This window comes from Balaenoptera ricei, chromosome 3, assembly GCF_028023285.1.
Source record: "Balaenoptera ricei isolate mBalRic1 chromosome 3, mBalRic1.hap2, whole genome shotgun sequence".
Classification (NCBI taxonomy): domain Eukaryota; kingdom Metazoa; phylum Chordata; class Mammalia; order Artiodactyla; family Balaenopteridae; genus Balaenoptera; species Balaenoptera ricei.
Window position 1 is genome coordinate 110,096,716 of NC_082641.1, and position 19,072 is coordinate 110,115,787.

Below are 19,072 nucleotides of genomic sequence, written 5' to 3' on the forward strand. Positions count from 1 at the left end.
ATTTAGTCTGCCTTCACTTAATACGATCCTTATAATATGCTGGAATTTATTTCCACTAGTTCGTTATTCTCTTTTTTTGCACTTGTTCTGTGACTTGTTTCTTTTCCTATCCTTTCATACATTTTTTTCTACGTTCCATTTCTTCTATTAATTTGGAAGTTACATACTTCAATTTACCATGTGACCTTGAAATTTTAACATGCATACTTTATACTTTAATATCTTCATCCTCAAAAGATAAAAGAACCATAGAATTTTTTTTTAATTAATTTATTTATTTTTGGCTGTGTTGGGTCTTTGTTGCTGCACGCAGGCCCTCTTCAGTTGAGGCAAGCGGGGGATACTCTTCGCCGCGGTGCACGGGCCTCTCATTGCGGTGGCTTGTCCTGCTGCAGAGCACGGGTTCCAGGCACGCGGGCTTCAGCAGCTGTGGCACACAGGCTCAGCAGTTGCGGCTCACAGGCTCCAAAGTGCAGGCTCAGCAGTTATGGCGCACAGGCCCAGGTGCTCAGCGGCATGTGGGATCTTCCCAGACCAGGGCTCAAACCCATGTTCCCTGCATTGGCAGGTGGATTCCTAACCCCTGTGCCACCAGGGAAGCCCCCTAGAACCACAAAATGTTTTAATTCTACTTCATTTTCTCCATCTCAACTACCCTCTCACATAGTACTATTTTCCAATATTTAAGCTCTGTTTGACATGTCTGTTGTTTTTATACTACCAATATCTGTGTAGATTTACCCACGTGTCTCATTTTATACTGTCCGTTTCTTTTTCCTTACCATTTTTTTTTTAATTCAAGTACAGTTGATTTACAATGTTGTGCCAATCTCTGCTGTACAGCAAAGTGACTCAGCTTTACACATATATACATTCTTTTTTTAATGTTCTTTTCCATTATGGTTTATCCCAGTAGACTGGATATAGTTCCTTGTGCTATACAGTAGGACCTTGTTGTTTATCCTAGCCATTTATTCTTGCATTGCAAACATTTTTCTATTAGTGGTATTCCCTCACCTTTTGTTTGTCACATATATATATATACATGTTAGACTCTCAAACAAGTCTCACTAGATATCAATTCTAGGTTGATATTTTGTCTCAGCAGCACAAAGCTATGTCAGTGGATTCTTTGGAAAACAGAATGGCAGTTCTTCAAAATTTTACACATGGAGTTACCGTATGACCCAACAATTCCATTCCTAATACATGCCCAAGAGAAATGGAAACACGTTCACACGAAAACTTGTACACAGAAGTTCACAGCAGAATTATTCATAATAGCCAGCCAAAAAGTGGAAACAACCCATATGTCTATTAACTGATGAACGGACAAATACGATATACCCATACAATGAGATATTATTCATCAAATATAAAGGACTGAAGTACTGATACATGCTATAACATGAATGAACTTTAAAAACATATGCTAAGTAAAAGAATCCGGTCACAAAAGACCATATATTGTACACTTTCATTTATATGAAATGTCCAGAACAGGCAAATCTACAGAGACAGAAAGTAGATTAGTGGTTGTCTAAGGCTGGGGGAATGTAGGTGGTAGTGGGTAGGGTAATTGAGAATTACTGCTAATGGGTACAGGGTTTCTTTTCCAGTGATAAAAATGTTCTAATACTGGGAAGTCCCTGGCAGTCCAGCGGTTGGGACTCCGCTCTTCCACTACAGGAGGCCCGGGTTTGATCACTGGTCAGGGAACTAAGATCTCACAAGCCATGCAGCATAGCCAAAAAAAAAAATTCTAATATTGATTGTGGTGATGGTGGCATAACTTTGTGAATACACTAAAAACAACTGAATTACACACTTTAAGTTTGATCACTGGTCGGGGAACTAAGATCCCACAAGCCATGCAGCACGGCCAAAAAAAAAAAAAAAAAAAAATCTAATACTGATTGTGGTGATGGTGCCATAACTTTGTGAATAAACTAAAAACAACTGAATTACACACTTTAAGCGGGTCAATTATAAATTTATAATTTATATAAAGTGTAAATTATATCTAACGAAGCTGTTATATATTTTTTAAAAAATAGCAGACACATTTGCTAGATACAAGCACAAGAAATGAGTGATGCAGCCTATATTAACTAGCTTTATTAGAAGCTTCTAAAACTGAAGATCACAGCTACAGTTGTGGTACAAAGAACCACTTCAGCACTCAAACATCAACATCAGTCCTCAAATTCCCAAGGACCATCTATTGTTTACAAAAATTTCACTGGCTCTCCAAGAGATTCTGATGCATACTAAACTTTGAGAATCACTGAAATAATCTAATAATCAGCATAAATAGAAGCTAAATCCATTAGGGGAACAGTTGATGGGCAACTTTAAAATGGAGGAATCAGGCCACACCACCTGAACCTGATCAACCTTAGCACCACTTAAAGTGGGACAACCAGAGGTTATGTGGTTCCTGATAAAATGCAGTAAGAAGTACACAGCGCACCTACGAAGTAGTCTCAGGAAACAATACAAAACAAACAGGAAACAGAAACAAAACAAAACCTTGCACCTAAATCCAATCAAGTCTGAGATCTAACTCCCAATTTAAAGAAAATAAGGTGGAGAGAGGAACAAGGTAAAGGACACAGTGAAGATGAAATCAGATCCAAATCCAAATATGCAATATTCTACAGACAAATTAGAATCCAACTTCAAACTCTAAAAAGACATTTCTGAGACAATCAGGGGAAACTGAACACGGACTGAGTATTAAATATTAAGGAATCACTGTTCATTTTCAGGGATAACAGTAATCGTTTAGAGATTCATACTCAAGTATTCATGAGTGAAATGACAGGATTTTTGGAGTTTACTTTAAAATATTCTAACAACAAATAATAGTATTAATATTTAAAATAAGTTGGGGGAAGAGAGAATGAAACAAACAAAAAGAAACAAAATGTTGATAACTGTTAAAGATGGGTACTGTTATAACATTCTCTTTACTTTTTGGTTTGAAATATTTCATAAGTTTAAAACTTTTTTAGGAAATCCAGGTTAAGCACTGGTGCACTGATACATTCAAATCCCATTCAAATGACAGAAAATGAAGTGTGTGTGTGTGTGTGTGTGTGTGTGTGTGTGTGTGTATACATATATATATACACACACACACAAATATATACATATATACATATATATTTAAGACAAAGAGAATATGAGAGGAAAAATTTCAAGCATAAAGAGACCTCAATAAACATTTGAAAGATGAAAAGTAGCAACTAACTTTTCAAAAACATAAGCAGCTACAACCTAAATGTCAATAAATGTCTAGGAGCAACCAAAGGATTCATCTCCTCAGAGCCCCTGAGAAGCAGAGGCCTTGGAAACGTAAGGCCCTTTGGAAGGTAGAGGAGAGACAAAGGAACAAAAAGCATATCCTCCACAGGATGTCAAAATGGCCTTCATCCTCTCTCTTAACCCACCCCTTATACATAACAAATATTTATTTTCTTGGGAAACTTGTCAGAGTTGCACCAGCCTCAGGGCGTCTCCAGATTGAAAGTCCCATCAAGTATAAACCAATGAATTTTTTTAAAAAACAAAGGTACAGGTACATCACTGTGAAATTTCAGAACAAAGAGAAAACAGAAAATTCCAAAAGCTTCCTGGGGGCTGAGAGTTACAGCTCCAGCCTTTTCAGTAGCAATATTGGAAGACAGAAGACAAGGGAGCAATACCTTCAAATTTCTGAGTTAAAATGATTCTCAACATAGAATTCTGTATCTACTAGATTGCCAACCAAACATAAAAATAGAATGATCACTTTTTCACACGTGCTAAGTCTCAAAAAATTTACCTCAAGCAATCATTCTCAGGAAGCTCCAAGAGGGATAGGCAGCACCAAAACAAGGGAACAATCCAAAAATGAAGAAGTCATGGAAGCCAGTCTACAGGAGATCCTAACTTTTAAAGGTCAAAGGAATTTCCAGGAGGAAGGCAAAGGAAGGCTCATCACGTTGCTGTGGAGCAGACCTACAGGGCAAGCAGTCCAAACTAGAGCCAGAGGAGGGCAGATGGTTCCAAGATGGACATATCCAGGAGGAAAAAATATTAATTATCAATTATCTAGGGACTTCCCTTGTGGTCCAGTGGTTAAGACTCCACACTCCCAATGCAGGGGGACCAGGTTCGCCCCGGTCAGGGAACTAGATCCCACATGCCGCAACTAAGAGTGCGCATGCCACAACTTAGGATCCTGCATGCCACAACTGAAGATCCCCAAAGACCCCACAGACCACAACTAAGACATGGCACAGTCAAATAAATAAATATTAAAAAAAAAAAATCAATTATCGACTAGGTTTAACTAAGAGAGACAAGTTGTTTTGAGAGGTATTTTATGGAGCTGTAATACTTAGCTAAAGATTTCAAAGAAAACAGGGCAAACCAAAAAAAGAAAAAGAAAAAAAGGCAATTAACTCCAAGAGATAAGTAAAAAAAAGAACAATAAAACATAAAATATATTTAGCTCAGCAATAATCATTTATAATACAATAATATAGTTAACCTTGATTATCTAAACTAACCAAAAATTGTAATATTGGAAGAATGAAGAAGAAAGGGAAGGGTATGCATGAGTGTGTGTATATGTGTGCATGTTTACGACCTAAATCTTTACCAATACAAGAAATTGATGTCTAAGATGAATACATTTTTTATAAAACAGTCTATTCATATTATTTATAAATATAAAAGCAAATACTTAAACACCAAACAATTAAAAAAGCAGTTGCATCTAGGTTCAGGACTGGGTGGAGGAACTTACTCTAAGTAAATTCCTGCCATAATGTTGTTGGGCTGGGGGCAAAAAATTCAACACATAAATTTAGAGTCAGATTCACAAGTAAAAAACTTGTCTAGCTAGCCAGTCAGAAGTTCCAAGGGTCCAGGAGCCACTTACGTCATAGCGGGTGCATTAACATGGGGTTTTACTGTCTAATGTTTAAACTATGTTCAGGTATTTCTTTGATTATTCACAAATAATATTTATTATATTTCTGCATTCTATAAATGTATAGTATATATGTTTTATATTCTAAAGTAATTAGGAATTAATAGAAATTACTATAAAACTTAATACAAAATCCCTATTTGTGGGAATCATATCACTACTCGATTTCATTCACCTTCTCATTAACGTCACAATCTGTAGTTTCTTGATATAAATGGAAAACTTTAAAAATTATATAAAAGACCACAACAGGGTGGGAAAGTAGGCCAAAAAGCTGCAAAGAGCCTGACAGCTGCATCCTACAAATGGGATCATAACAGTATAAACTGAAACCCACATGCCCTTGAAACCAACTCTTCCACTCTATTAGGATTACACTACAGTGTAATCTCTCTGGGGTGACTTGGGATAAAATGCCGTTGTGTCAAGGGATACTATATATTGGGCAATGTGAGTACAAGGAAGCAGATCCCTAGAGCTCTGGCTGTCTCCCCAAAGAGCCAGGTTAAATTGTTGCTCCATTTCCCCATAAGGTCTGCTTAACAATCAGAAGGTCTAAGGACCTAGTATGCTCAAATGGAAAAGAAATTCCATGGTACCTCAAAACCTCTTGTGTTCTTGAAATAAACTCCCACTACCAAAAAGAATACATTACTCAATGGATAAAAGAATGAGTTCATTTACTCATTCTTTTATCCATTCAGCATATACTGAGTATGTCAGAGAAGACTCTGTGTACACACACATACACACACACACATATTCTGAACGTGAAAAATGGTAGGAAGGGGAAGTATGAGGTGTTACAAGAGATATAAATAGAGAATCTAACCTATTTCTGGAAAATCAGACCATTCTCGCTATCTTAAAAAGATCAAAATAACAATGAAATTTTCCTTTAAACTGGTAAACATTAATGTCAAAGAAAAATGTGCTCAAAGTACAGAGAAATAACTACTTTAGACAAATAACCCAAAACAGAAACATCCTGGGTTAAAGGAATTAAAATTTTTTCAATCAGTGACTATTTTTATTCATTCACTCATTCATCAACTATTTACTGAATGCCTTCTGTGAGTCAAACACCAGGAATACAGCACTAAACAAGTTAGACCGTGGTTGTGCCCTATGGAACCTACAGTCTAGTGAAGTATATAGGTCCATAAAGAAGCAATTACAACCCAAGAAAATAACTGCCTTGATGGGAAAACATGGTTTCTATTGTAGCCTTAAGATGTGTTGTAGCCATGTAATTTCAAGCAGTGCACAAACATGAACCAGAATATTCTCAAGAAACATCAAGTAGTCTGATTCAGAGCCCACAGCTAGAGGAAAAATTAGAATGAAGACTGGAAAGAATAAACTGAGGGATGAGGGAGTGTGGGAAGGAATTTTAACATTTGAGAGACTACCATGCCATTTAATCCTCAAAACAACTCTAAGATGGTAGGTACAATGGACAATTTCTTCAGCATCCACTCCTCCACTGTGACATGCATACACCACAGCAGCTTTAATGATGACATGATACTGCTTCCCAAGGTTATATATACAGGAACCACTGGGGCAGGGATCTGAACCCAGGTCCATTACAGTAAGCTACAACTCTAGAGGAGGCTGACATGACAAGCTGAGGAGTTTGGACTTCGTTTAAAAAAAGGCTCTGGAACTCAAATGTCTGAATTTATATCTTAACCATATCACTTACTAAATGTGTGACCTGGGACAAGGTCCTTAACTTCTCTGTGCCTCTATTCTCTCATCTATAAAATAGGGATAATCAGACCTACTTTATAATAAAGCTATTGTGAGAATTAAATGAATTAATATGTGTAGAGCACTTAGAGCAGTGCTTGGCACAGAGCAATCCTCTATTAAGCAACAGGGAGTCAAAGGAGATTTCTGAGTGAATTGATCAGAATTATGGTTTAAGAAAGTCAATTTAGCAGGATAGTGTAGAGGGGAACACACACGAAGTGGGAAAGTTATGGCAAATTTTTATGAAAAGCATTAAAGGTCTAAATGAGATGATGGCAGTGGAAAATGAAAAAGAACTAAGATGTTGCAGAATTTGAATCAATAGAACTTAAATGACCAAATGAGGCAATTAGAGGAAAGAGTAAAAGATGATTCTCTGACTTTCAACTTGGTAGACTAAGAGAATAGTAGTGCCAGGAACAGAAATAAGATTGTGTAAGACTAGTTTAGGACTCCTTTTAATAAAGAAGATTCTACACAGGGAGGGGGAAGGATAAGCTGGGACAAAGTGAAAGAGTGGTAGTGTATATATGGACATATACACACTACCAAATGTAAAACGGCTAGCTAGTGGAAAGCAGTTGCATAGCATACATAGCACAGGGAGATCAGCTCGGTCCTTTGTGACCACCTAGAGGGGTGGGATAGGGAGGGTGGGAGGGAGGGAGATGCAAGAGGGAAGAGATATGGGGATATATGTATATGTTTAGCTGATTCACTTTGTTATAAAGCAGAAACTAACACACCATTGTAAAGCAATTATGCTCCAATAAAAATGTTTAAAAAATAAAAATTAAAATAAAAATTAAAAAATATAATAAAAAAAAATAAAGAAGATACTGTTATGTTTTACATGGGGGAGTTTTTTTTTTAAACAAGTCTCTCCTAAAAGATAACTTAAACTCATCAAGATTTAAGACAATAGTTATTATATTAGTAAGAAATGAGGTCCAAGTTTTATAAGTTGAATATTAAAGCTGCATTTTTTACTAAGCTATTTTCTTTCAATAAACATGGTTCCAAAAAACAAATCTAATACCACTACTTAGAGATGGAAAAGCAAATCAAATTAACAATAAAAAGCTGGGACGAAGTGAGAGAGTGGCATGGACATATATACACTACCAAATGTAAAACAGATAGCTAGTGGGAAGCAGCCACATAGCAACAGGGAGATCAGCTCGGTGCTCTGTGACCACCTAGAGGGGTGGGATAGGGAGGATGGGAGGGAGACGCAAGAGGGAGGAGATATGGGGATACACGTATATGTATAGCTGATTCACTCTGTTACAAAGCAGAAACTAACACACCATTGCAAAGCAATTATACTCCAATAAAGATGTTTTTAAAAAAACCAAAATATTTGCATTTCTTATTGCAAAATTAGACTCTTAGAACCAAATATTGATTTCATTAACATGAAATTAACTTAAAATTCTCAGCTTCTCACTTTAATAAGAAAGATACGCTCTCACAGGATTCTCTGTAAAGAATATTATAACTTCTATCTCTAATATAAGATTAAAAGGTACAATTTATGAAGGGGTTTTTTTTAATTAAAAAAAAACTTGTGAATGAGCAAATGTTTAAAAATCACATTAAAAAAAACTTCTTAAGTATGATTCTTACAAACATTGATAATATTGAGAAGCTAGCCTTTAAGAACTTCAGAAGCTCAAAATGTGACATAAAATCAGAATACTGAAAGTGAAAAGATAACGCAGCACTACAGATTGCTTCCCCTACAGAAACAGAAAGCTTTAGCAGTGAAGCCATTTCCTCCCTTTTCATTTAATACACATCTCACTCTTTCCCCCAAACACGCCCCCTCAAAACAAAACAAAACAAAACAAAACCATTAAGATCACCAGTTATCTCCAACTTGACAACTCCAACTATACTTTTCTGTTTTTGATCTCATAAGACCTGTCAGCAACCAGCATACAAAACAATTTATCACTCCATCATTTTTTAAACACTTCCCTTTCTGAGCTTTCCTAACGCCACACACCACTGGCCTTCCCCCTAACTCTCTGGCCATTATTTCTTTGTAGACTTTCCTCCCCCACATCTGTACATTTTAGATTTCCTCAGGACAAAACCTGTTCTTTCCAATTCTCTACCTATATACACCCTTTTCCTAGATTATCTCACCCATTCCCTTAGTTTTAATATTGACCATTGACCATAAGCCCAAGTTCATCATCTCGAGGCCCAAGCTCTACTGTGAACTCCAGATTTACTTTATTAAACTGACAAATAAATATCTCATTAGCAATTAACACTAGACCACATGTCCAAGACAGAACCTCTGACTCTTTCTGCTCTTAAAATTATTTAATATATTCATTCTACAAATATTTACTGAGCACAGGCTCAGGCACTGTGCTGTATACACTGACTCAACAATGTGAACTTGAGGGAGAGAGATGATAAGTTGTAAAAAGACCTATGAAGGATATAAACAGTGTGCTCTGACAGAGAATAGGGGAGAGAGCTGCTACTTTTGATGAGGTGTTCAAGATAGGCCTCCACAGTATCATAGTCTCTCCTTCAAAAACAGCGTCTACCTAGCTGCTCCAGACAGAAACCTACGCATTTGTTCCCCACAAACAACCCATCATGTGGCTTACAAGGTTCTAACTCCAAAATACACCTTGAAGTTGAAGAGGGCTCTCAAGCAAGCAAAGAATAGAGGTGTGGACAAGTAATGACAGCTGTGATAGATGTCACAGAAGAAAATACAGAAACCTATGGAAGAAAATTACAGTGAAACCAAACTCAGGGAGATATCAGAAATGGCTTCCTGGAGAAAGAATAATTAGGATAAGCCCAGACGATTACTACAAAAAGCTGAACAAAAAGGTATATAAAACTATGCCAAAAACAAAGAACAGCACAGCATGGCACATCCCAAAACCTAAAACAAATCCAAGGTGATAAAATCATGAAAAGGGAGGGGATTAGATTAAGACAAGGCCAGAAGAAAGCAACAAGTGATCAAAGATTAATGAGATCAGATCATGTCAAAGGGCACAGAAGTCAACTTGAAAAGTCTTCCACTGGCTAAATATGGGACAATTTGACTGTAATAGATTAAAACACATTAAAATCCAAGAGGTGATGGCAATACTAAAAAATGATAATTAAAATGAAAACCTTCATTGAACTCATCATAAATTATTCTGAAAAGTGATAAACTTGGATGCTGACTTTCCTGTAGCAAATAACCAAATAAGTAGTAAGAGAAAGTTCTTCCAGGAAATAAATGCAGAAAGAATTAAAGAATCAGAATATTACCATTTGCATCCCCTAACAAGATAATGGATTCAGGCAATAATCAACAAAAGACGCTAAAACCATTAGTGAAGGGTGAACTTTATAATGGAAGAATAAAGCTGATACCACCTGAAACCACTAATCAATCTTAGCAGCACTAAAAAATGGGACAACCAGACATTACGTATGGATACGAAGTATACTGCAAAATCTGTGGAATATTTTAATTAAAAAAAAAACTGAACCTGAATCTAGTAAAGTATCTAACCACCAGTTTTCAGGAAAGAGAGAATAAGTTATAGCAGTGGTTCTCAAACTTGAGCATTCAGAATCACCTGGAGGGTCTTGTTAAAACAGAGATTGCTGGGAACCAGTGAATTAAAGGAAACCATTAGAGAGCAAACAGGCAAATAGACAATGTGGGAAATTTCATAGGAAAAATGACCCAGTTTAAAAACAACAAATGCTATTTTTAAAAGGGAGCAGGAGAGGCCGTTGTAGAATAAAAATTACTTAAGACACATAACGGCAAATTCAATATGCAGACTGATTCAAACAAACCTACTGTAAAAAGACATCCTGAGACAACTGAGAAAATTTGAATATAGACTAGTAAATAATAGATATATTAACTAATTATATATATATATATATATATATATATATATTTTGGCTGCATTGGGTCTTCGTTGCTGCGCACAGGCTTTCTCTAGTTGCAGCAAGCAGGGGCTACTCTTTGTTGTGGTGCGCTGGCTTCTCATTGCAGTGGCTTCTCTTGTTGCAGAGCACAGGCTCCAGGCACGTGGGTTTCAGTAGTTGTGGTACGCGGGCTCAGTAGTTGTGACTCGTGGGCTCTAGAGCGCAGGCTCAGTAGTTGTGACTCGCGGGCTCTAGAGCGCAGGCTCTAGAGCACAGGCTCAGTAGTTGTGGCACACGGGCTTAGTTGCTCCGCGGCACGTGAGATCTTCCCGGACCAGGGATCGAACCCGTGTCCCCTGCATTGGCAGGTGGATTTTTAACCACTGTGCCACCAGGGAAGTCCCTAGATACATAATATTAATAGATAATATAAGAGATAATAATAGATTAATGGCTATGTTAAAAAATGACCTTATTAAAAAAAATTAAAAGGTCAAGACTAGAGACTTCACAGAAGCTACACCACCACAGGCTATGTTAAGGAGTTTGGTCCTAAACTGAATGGTTTTATACATAAGCATGAGATCATCACAGTAACAACAACTTCTGGTTGTGAAAGCCATGCACTATAAAGCACTGCATTAACTGCTCAACGTGACTTATCTCTTTGAATCCTTAAAATACCTCTGTGTTGTGGAGATTTTAAATTCTATACCATTTTGCCTGCTGATCATGATCAGAATTAGCATTTTAAAAAAGGATTTTAAAATCATTTTAAAAAAAGGATGAAGTGTTGAGAATAGTTTGGAGAAAGGCAAGAGTGATGACAGAAAGACTAGTTAAGAGGTTGTTAACTGATACAAAAAGAGCAAACGTTCATGTATTAGGAATAAAATAAAAAGACAGAAATTGTTTTTTGAACAAAACATGAATTATGTCCTACAGACATATAACTCTAAAACAATCTTCTTCATCAAATTAGGCTTCTTTCGAGAACTTTTTTTTTGAGACTTAGTTTATTTATTAACACAACGCAGTTTAGTGTTACCTTCACTAATATACCTCATGACAACCTTGCACAGTTGCCATTATTAACATCATTTTTAGATGAAGAGAATTTTATTTTTAAAGCAATCATTGTATATGCACTGCAGTTATTAGACTTACACTTAATTCTTACTTTCCCTGGAAAAGTGGCCTGATGGAGAAAACATAAAGCAGTATCTTCCCTGTCTTTCCCAAATTCTTTAAAAGATTAAAACAAATTACTGCTTTAGTTCTATATATGATCAAAATAATATTCTCCCTGTGATACCTTACACACTCACCTCCAGCTCAAGAAGCTTAGATAGGACAAAGCACCAGAAACCTATACGGTAAGGGACTTCAGACTGAATGGAAGGGGGTAATCCCTGACCATCTTTTTCAGTGGAGTAACCATGAAAAACAATATTGAAAAGCTCCTAAGGCTTCTCTATTTCAGGTCTTTCCTACCCAAGAGCCCTATTATGGTTTATGACTATTGGGCCTCGTATATTGTTTACTCTAGGAACTGACTCTTACAAGCTGAGCTATAGTTAGTTGCCAACGGCTGTGTCCAAGCCTTATTTAACAACTTACACTGACTAAAACAAAACAAAACGAAAAAAGTATTCTAGGAAGGAAACCATGGTATACTGGAATAAAAACTAAATTTTAGTCTACTCAAAAACATGAGTTACATAAAAAGATGCTAAACACCGTTTATTATTTGGGAAATGCAAATTAAAACCACACAAGATACCACTATACCCATTAGTATGGGAAAAGAATCTAAAAAGGAGTGGATATATGTATTAATATATGTATAACAGATTCACTTTGCTGTACACCTGAAACTAACACAACATTGTAAATCAACTATACTTCAATAAAAAATTTTTTAAATAAATAAATGAAGATAAAAATAAATTTTTAAAAAGACTCCAATATGGTTAACATAGTATATTTTATGTTAGGTGTTTTTTACAATACAAAAAAAAATTTTAATTTAAAAAATCAGACTAACAATATCTGGATTTGGAGAGAATCTGGAGCAACTGTAACTTCATACACTACTAGTGGGAATACAAATGGTACAACTACTTTAGAAAAGTTTGGCAATTTTTTTAAAAAGTTAAGCATACACTTAGCATATGACCCAGCAATCCCACTCCAAGAGAAATGAAAATGTATTTCCGCATAAAGATTTGCTCACAAATGTTCACAGCAGCATTGTTATTACAGCCCAAATCTGAAAACAACCCAAAAGTCTGCCAACCAGTGAATGGATAAACTGTGGTATACCCATACAATGGAACACTATTCAGCAAAAAAAATGGAACGAACTACAGATAAATGTAACATGGATGAATCTCAAAATCATCACTCTGAGTTAAAATAGCCAGACACAAAAGACTATAAACAGTATGATTACATTTATATGAAATTCTAGAAAAGTCAAAGCTTCTGTCACTAGACAAAAGCAAATCAGTGATTGCCCTGGGTGAGAAGGCATTAAGAAATGATAGCAAAGGGGCATGAGGGAATTTTTTGGATGATGGAGTGTTCTAAAACTTCACTGGGGTGGTGGGTACACAACTGTATACATGTAACAAAATTCATATAACTATAGACTTCAAATGGCTCAATTTTATTGTATGTAAATTATAGCTCAATGAAGGTGTTAAAAAAAAAAAGATTGGGTTGATTAAATTTGCAGGTTACTAAGTGTGTGACATTACCCAGTTTTCATTTCCTCACATGTACACTTCTATGCATTTTTCCATATTGTACTGCAGTTATTGTGCTTACACATAATTCTTACACATAAAAAGAATCATGTAGTTATCTATACTGCTACTTGCCCTATCTCACAAGGTTGTTGTGAAACATCACATGAGATAACTGATGAGAAAGTATTTGGCAACTCTAAAGTAGTATTACACAAACATACAGTAGCGTTTACATTTTAAAAAAATAAACTTTTTTTCACAAGAATAACTTGAGATGCTTGGAAACTTGGGTACCCCAAAGTAAATCTTTACCCAGAAATAGAAAACCTATTCAAATGTCACCTTTTTAATATCCCTCCTGAACTTGCTTTCTACTAACCCTTGATTTACTGGATGGCTCAATGTAGTACTATCTAGACTGCACTTTCATTTTTCAAAAGAAAAACACTAAAGAAATCTTTAAAGTCATTAGATAAGCATGGCAAGACATTTATTTCCCAGTAGAAAAGACCAAAAGCTAGATAACTTTTACTAAGTACTGTTCCAAGATGTTCACCACTGAGAATTTTCTTCCTCTAAAGGTCAAATTTCTTTCCATTTAGTACTTCAATTCCACAAGTTACTGAATGTTTACTAATGGGACCTGCATTAGCGAGACAGAGTGAATAATTTTAAGATTATCAAAACCTTTTCAACCAGTGTGGTACACTCATTTCAGACTCTGGCTATTGCAAAATTTAACAGATACTCATCTCTTCCTACTACTACTGTACAACTGGGCTCTACGCTATCCTACCAGGTTTGAGTGATATTTGACATTTAGCCTAGTTACATTTACAAGTTTCCACACAGCAACAAGTATGAAGGCTGTTTGAAAGATATAATCCCTTCTTCAAATGCAGTTTCGAAACTAAATTTTACCTAGAATTCAGGTTTATATTCTATTGTCTTACAATTTTTAAGTTTCTCTATCAGCAACAGGTACTGTAACCAAAAATTAACAAAGCCTGTAATACCACAAAATATGTTGCTATCGTTCTCAATTTTTAAAAACTCGTTTTTAGTAACAGTTCCAAGGGGATGGTCAATTCTACGACCATGCTTCATTTGATTCAGCGCAGCTTCATTCTGGTCAGTAATAACCACAGCCTCTTAGGTTTCACATTTCTCCTTCGGCAACATTAAGGCCACTGGGTCCGGTATCTGTACACCTCCAATTTAGGTTTACAAAAAACCTGAAAGAACAGCAGCTTGCCTACACGCTCCTCCAGCGTTCTCTACTCCGAAGGTTGGCCAAAACGTGCGGCTCTCTCCACAACAGCAACCAAGTTGGAATGGAGCACCCAGAGGACGACTGGCCGCGGGGAGGAGGGGAGAACTTTTCGGCCCGGAGGACGGCGGTAGAGGTCCAATCCAGCCCGCGCCCAACTCTACGTGTCGCCAGGAAGGCGTGTGGACCCTAAGCTCAGGCCGCGATGCTGGGTCCGGAGGGGCAGAGCAGCGCGTGGCTGCCGAGCAGGACGTAAACAAACAGACCCGGACTAGGGGGAAGGGGCAACTGTGGGAGATGGGGGTGAGCGAGAGAGGACCTCGCTCGAACCCTCCAGCGCAGGTCTGCAGCTGCCCGGCCCCTCCCGACCGCGGCCCTGATCCCTGTCCCGGGGCGACGCTGCTGCTCAAGCGTAAGCACCGAAAGCCCCAGCGCCTCTGGAAGCCGAAGCCCACTAGGCCATCGGCTCCGCGCCCCTCGCCGCTCGCCCCTACCCCTGCAGCGACCTACCTGAACGCGCAATCCGGGTCCCTCGCGTCCCGACCGGGCGCGCCCAGACCGCTCCTCTTGCTGAAGAGCTTCTGGAACAGCGTAGGGGCCATGATGGCCACGGCCAGGCCGGGGTCGCTCCACAGGGTACTCGCCAGGCCCCCGCTCCTAGAGCTGCCCCGCCACCCCCATAGGCGCCTCAGTCATATGACAGAAATTAGTCACTTCAAACGGCCACGGCGCGCGGGGCGGGGCGCGAGGCAAGGCCGGCGTCCATTGGCTGGCGGTGAGCCGCATCACGTGGCGGCGCGCGGAGCAGGGTGCAAGGCGGGGCCGTGGGGCGGAGCTGGCGCCCATAGGCTGGCCAGTGGATGTCCTCACGTGGCAGCTCACGGGGCGGGGCATGAGCGGAGGGGAGGGGCGGGAAACTGGGGTGGCTGGGGACCTGAAGGAGGAACGTGCTCCGGTCCCGGTACTTCTCCGTGACGCTGTTAGTTGCTACCTGAGGTTACAGCAGGGTGCTGTGGGGACGACGCCAGGGACTTTGGAGTGTAGAAGCCTTCCGCTTCCCGCACCCACGACAAAGAGAGAAGTTCAGGGCCCCACTAGCAATCGCCCCTCCCCCGCCGTCCCCCCCTCAGTCTCTGCGGCTTCGCGCCCCCGTCCGCGCCTGGCGGAGTCCGGCGGCCCCCGGAGCAGACCAGGTGCGCGAGCATACCCGTGGGGCCGCGGCACGGGCTGGACTTTAAGCCCCGGACCACAGGCCCGCCCACGCTGGGCCGCGAGAGGTTTGGGCTCAGAGCTTGACTGAGCGGGGCTGGCTCACGGGTCTGGTGGAGGACCTGCCAAGACACTCCCCGCAGCCATGCCCCCCGGCAGAGACGGCCTCGGCCAGGCACTGCGGGCAGCGGCCCTCGGTGTTTCCCACTTGCGCCTCGAACCCTGACACACCGGGAATTAACCCCTTGGAAGAGCTAGCCATAGGAGGCTCAGGATTTACACTCAATGTCTAGGTATGGAGAGAGGAACTGTGGAATTGTGAACAAATGAGTTTAATAGGCGGAAAACCCTTTCCAAAGAAAAACATTGCTCATAAATGACCGTACAGTCTACTTAAACCCAGGGAAGCAAGATTTATCAGGGTTTGGATCAGATTGGTCTTACAGATCTTCAGTTCCCCTACTCATTCACCTACTGCCCCTCCAGCAGGAGGAATTTTGTACCATGGGACGCAATTCTCTTGACAGATATGAATGTCTGGAAATCACTGGTATGTGGTTTGGAAGGTTAGATGAAAATACTTTTTTGAGAATTTCACTTAATAAGGCATACAAATCAAATTGTCTCTAAGTGGCTACCAGCTCCCACTGATTTGCAGCTAGAGTTTATGCTATAAAATAAGTGGTCTTATATAGAAAAAAGAAAAGTAATAGGCAGAGTATATATCTTGGAGAATTTCAGTGGTCATGTAACAACGTGTTGTTGAGTTTCAATGTTACAAGAATTTTTAAAGCACTATTTATAGGTGATTAAGAATTTATTCCTTCCACAATGTTTAAGTGTCCCTGATTTAGGCACTGGGGATCCAAAACAAAAAAGGGCTAACTTTCTATATGAGGAAACAGTAAATAAGTTAAAAAAAAGGTAATTTGAAACTACCAGTGTTGTGAATGAGAAACAATGAAATGAGTGGGGGAGGTCTCTCTGAGGAGGTGACATTTGAGGTGCTCAGGTTAAGAGTCATTCAGAGTTGCTCCGCACATTGCCCAAGCTCCAGAATTACTGAGCAATACAAGGTCAAAATAGCAAGACTGTATCCCCTATAAACTTAAGATAATTCTCTGGCGCCAAACGCTGAAAGATTTCTAATGAGGCAATATAGCTATGTATATTTTTCTCACAAAATATGAATGCAGAATGGAATTTTGTAAACAAAAAATGAAGTCTGAAATTTCTTAAAGTGAGAAAACGCACATCCTATAAGTCAATTAATGAAGCGACCATTTGGGGAAGTTTTGTTTTGACACTAAGCAAGTACCACTAAATGGGTGCAAGTGGAAACGGGCTCAAGCTTGTCTATATTGGACCAAAGACACAAGGAGGAATCATGGCCGCTTCATGGCTGGCACAGAGAAGAGTAGTTCCAGGTCCCCTCAGAATGAAGTTTCTAAATACAGTAATCTTGAGTGCTTTCATCTTGGCAAAAAGTTACTTCATGGATAATTATAGATATTAATAGTAAGGGAAAGAACATTAGGACTTGCATAAGAGATACTTTGTATTAGTGTTCTCTAATCATGTAAAGGTTTCATTTCTGTGGTCTCATTTTATCTTATACTTGAAAGGTACACAAAAAAACAAAATGTACTTGCTATCATTCATCACATTTCCTTTATGTTGTTGTGTAATACTCAAATTATAGACTCAGCACTGAAATGATACAAGTTTGTCATAAAAGAGGACATATAACTATACCTAATTATGCAGATTAAAATGAAAGTATTTTCAAGTTCAATACAGTGTATATTATCTTTTTTTCCCCTTTTACTTAACACTACCTCTTCCCACAAAGAAGCTGAGGTGTCTTAAAGTAGCCTCTTTAAGTTTAGGAGCAAGGAGGAAATGTGAGAAAGAAAATAATTATTCATTAATGTTATATGAATGTGGAACTGTTGGGTTAGAAAATTAGACATAAGGCCTACACTTTCACTCAGGAGTAGAAGATTCAGCCTCCCCACAAACCCCAACAGCCTTTGGGGCTCTGTCCAACTGATTCCAATAACATAGAAGACAGAGGCACTTCTCACTACAGCCATTTTCCAGTTATCAAATATAGCAAAACGTGGCAATAAAACTGGAATCTTGCTCCCTTAACCACCATGCTAGTAAGCACAACCTCAATTGTGCTAAATTTTCCTGAAACAAATTAAATTTTCATTGATAACATCTCAGAACAAGATAGTCAGAATCAAGATGATAAAGTAAAACTTCCTGAATGGCACTTAGATGGACTCATGACGGTACCTCAGTTTTAAAAACTCTTAAGCCAACCGATGATTTACTGCTATATAATAAGGGAATGGCAGTGGTTTGAGGCAACAGAAAATAAACAATCATTTATTCAACAAATATTTCTTGAGTCCCTCAAAGGTCTGAGACTCTGTTCTGGTAGTCTATTCCTACTCTCAGAAACTTAGTTCTTAGTGGGAAGAGGCAAAGTAAACAAGATGTTTGCAAGTAGTCCTAAAAGCTAGGAAAGAAAGAGAATAGTACAACTGGTGGGGCCAAATTTAGATAGAGTGGTCAGGAAAGTCCTCTCCAAAGATGCGGGATTTGAACTGAGGTCTAAAGAATGAAAAGGAACCCGTGACGGGAAGATGATGGTAAAGAACATTCTAGCAGAGAGAAGAAAAAGTACAAAGACTGAGGCAGGAATGGGTTTCTCCTGTTTGAAGAAGAAAAAGGAGGCCAAAACAGCTGAACACACTGTGGGAGGGGGAAGATGTTTGAGATGTGGCTAGAAAGGTACAAGGAGCCAGATTATGTAGAACCTTGTAAATCATGGGAAGGAGGTTACATTGTGATGGGAACTATTGTAGGAGTTTAAAACAGGAGAGGGACATGATAGAATTTATGATTTTAGAAGATTGGTTGCTCTGTGGAGAAGGGATTATAAAAGAAAAAGAATGGAAGGAGAGAAAACATATAGGAGTCTACCATGTATTTTAGGCAAGAGCTGATGTTGGCTAACTATTTTGAAGATAGAACTAACACGATTTGTAGTAGGAGTGAAAGAAAGGAAAACTAAGGATTGACTCCTACATTTTTGCCTTGAGCAACCAAATGGAAGTCATTTCCTGATGGAAAGACCAGGGAAAGCACAGGTTTGAAGAGGAAAAT

General features: G+C 38.8%; 1 protein-coding gene across 2 annotated transcripts in view; it reads right to left on the reverse strand.

Annotated features, from left to right (window-relative positions):
* The window catches only part of FNIP1 (folliculin interacting protein 1), a 131,907-nt gene extending 116,522 nt beyond the window's left edge, over positions 1 to 15,385 (reverse strand). For both annotated transcript variants that reach the window (XM_059917017.1, XM_059917015.1), the window contains exon 1: positions 15,194 to 15,385. In XM_059917017.1, the coding sequence (XP_059773000.1) occupies positions 15,194 to 15,285 (92 nt within the window). In that variant the 5' untranslated portion in view covers positions 15,286 to 15,385. The remainder of the gene's footprint in view (positions 1 to 15,193) is intronic.
* Between the last annotated feature and the right edge of the window lie 3,687 nt (positions 15,386 to 19,072).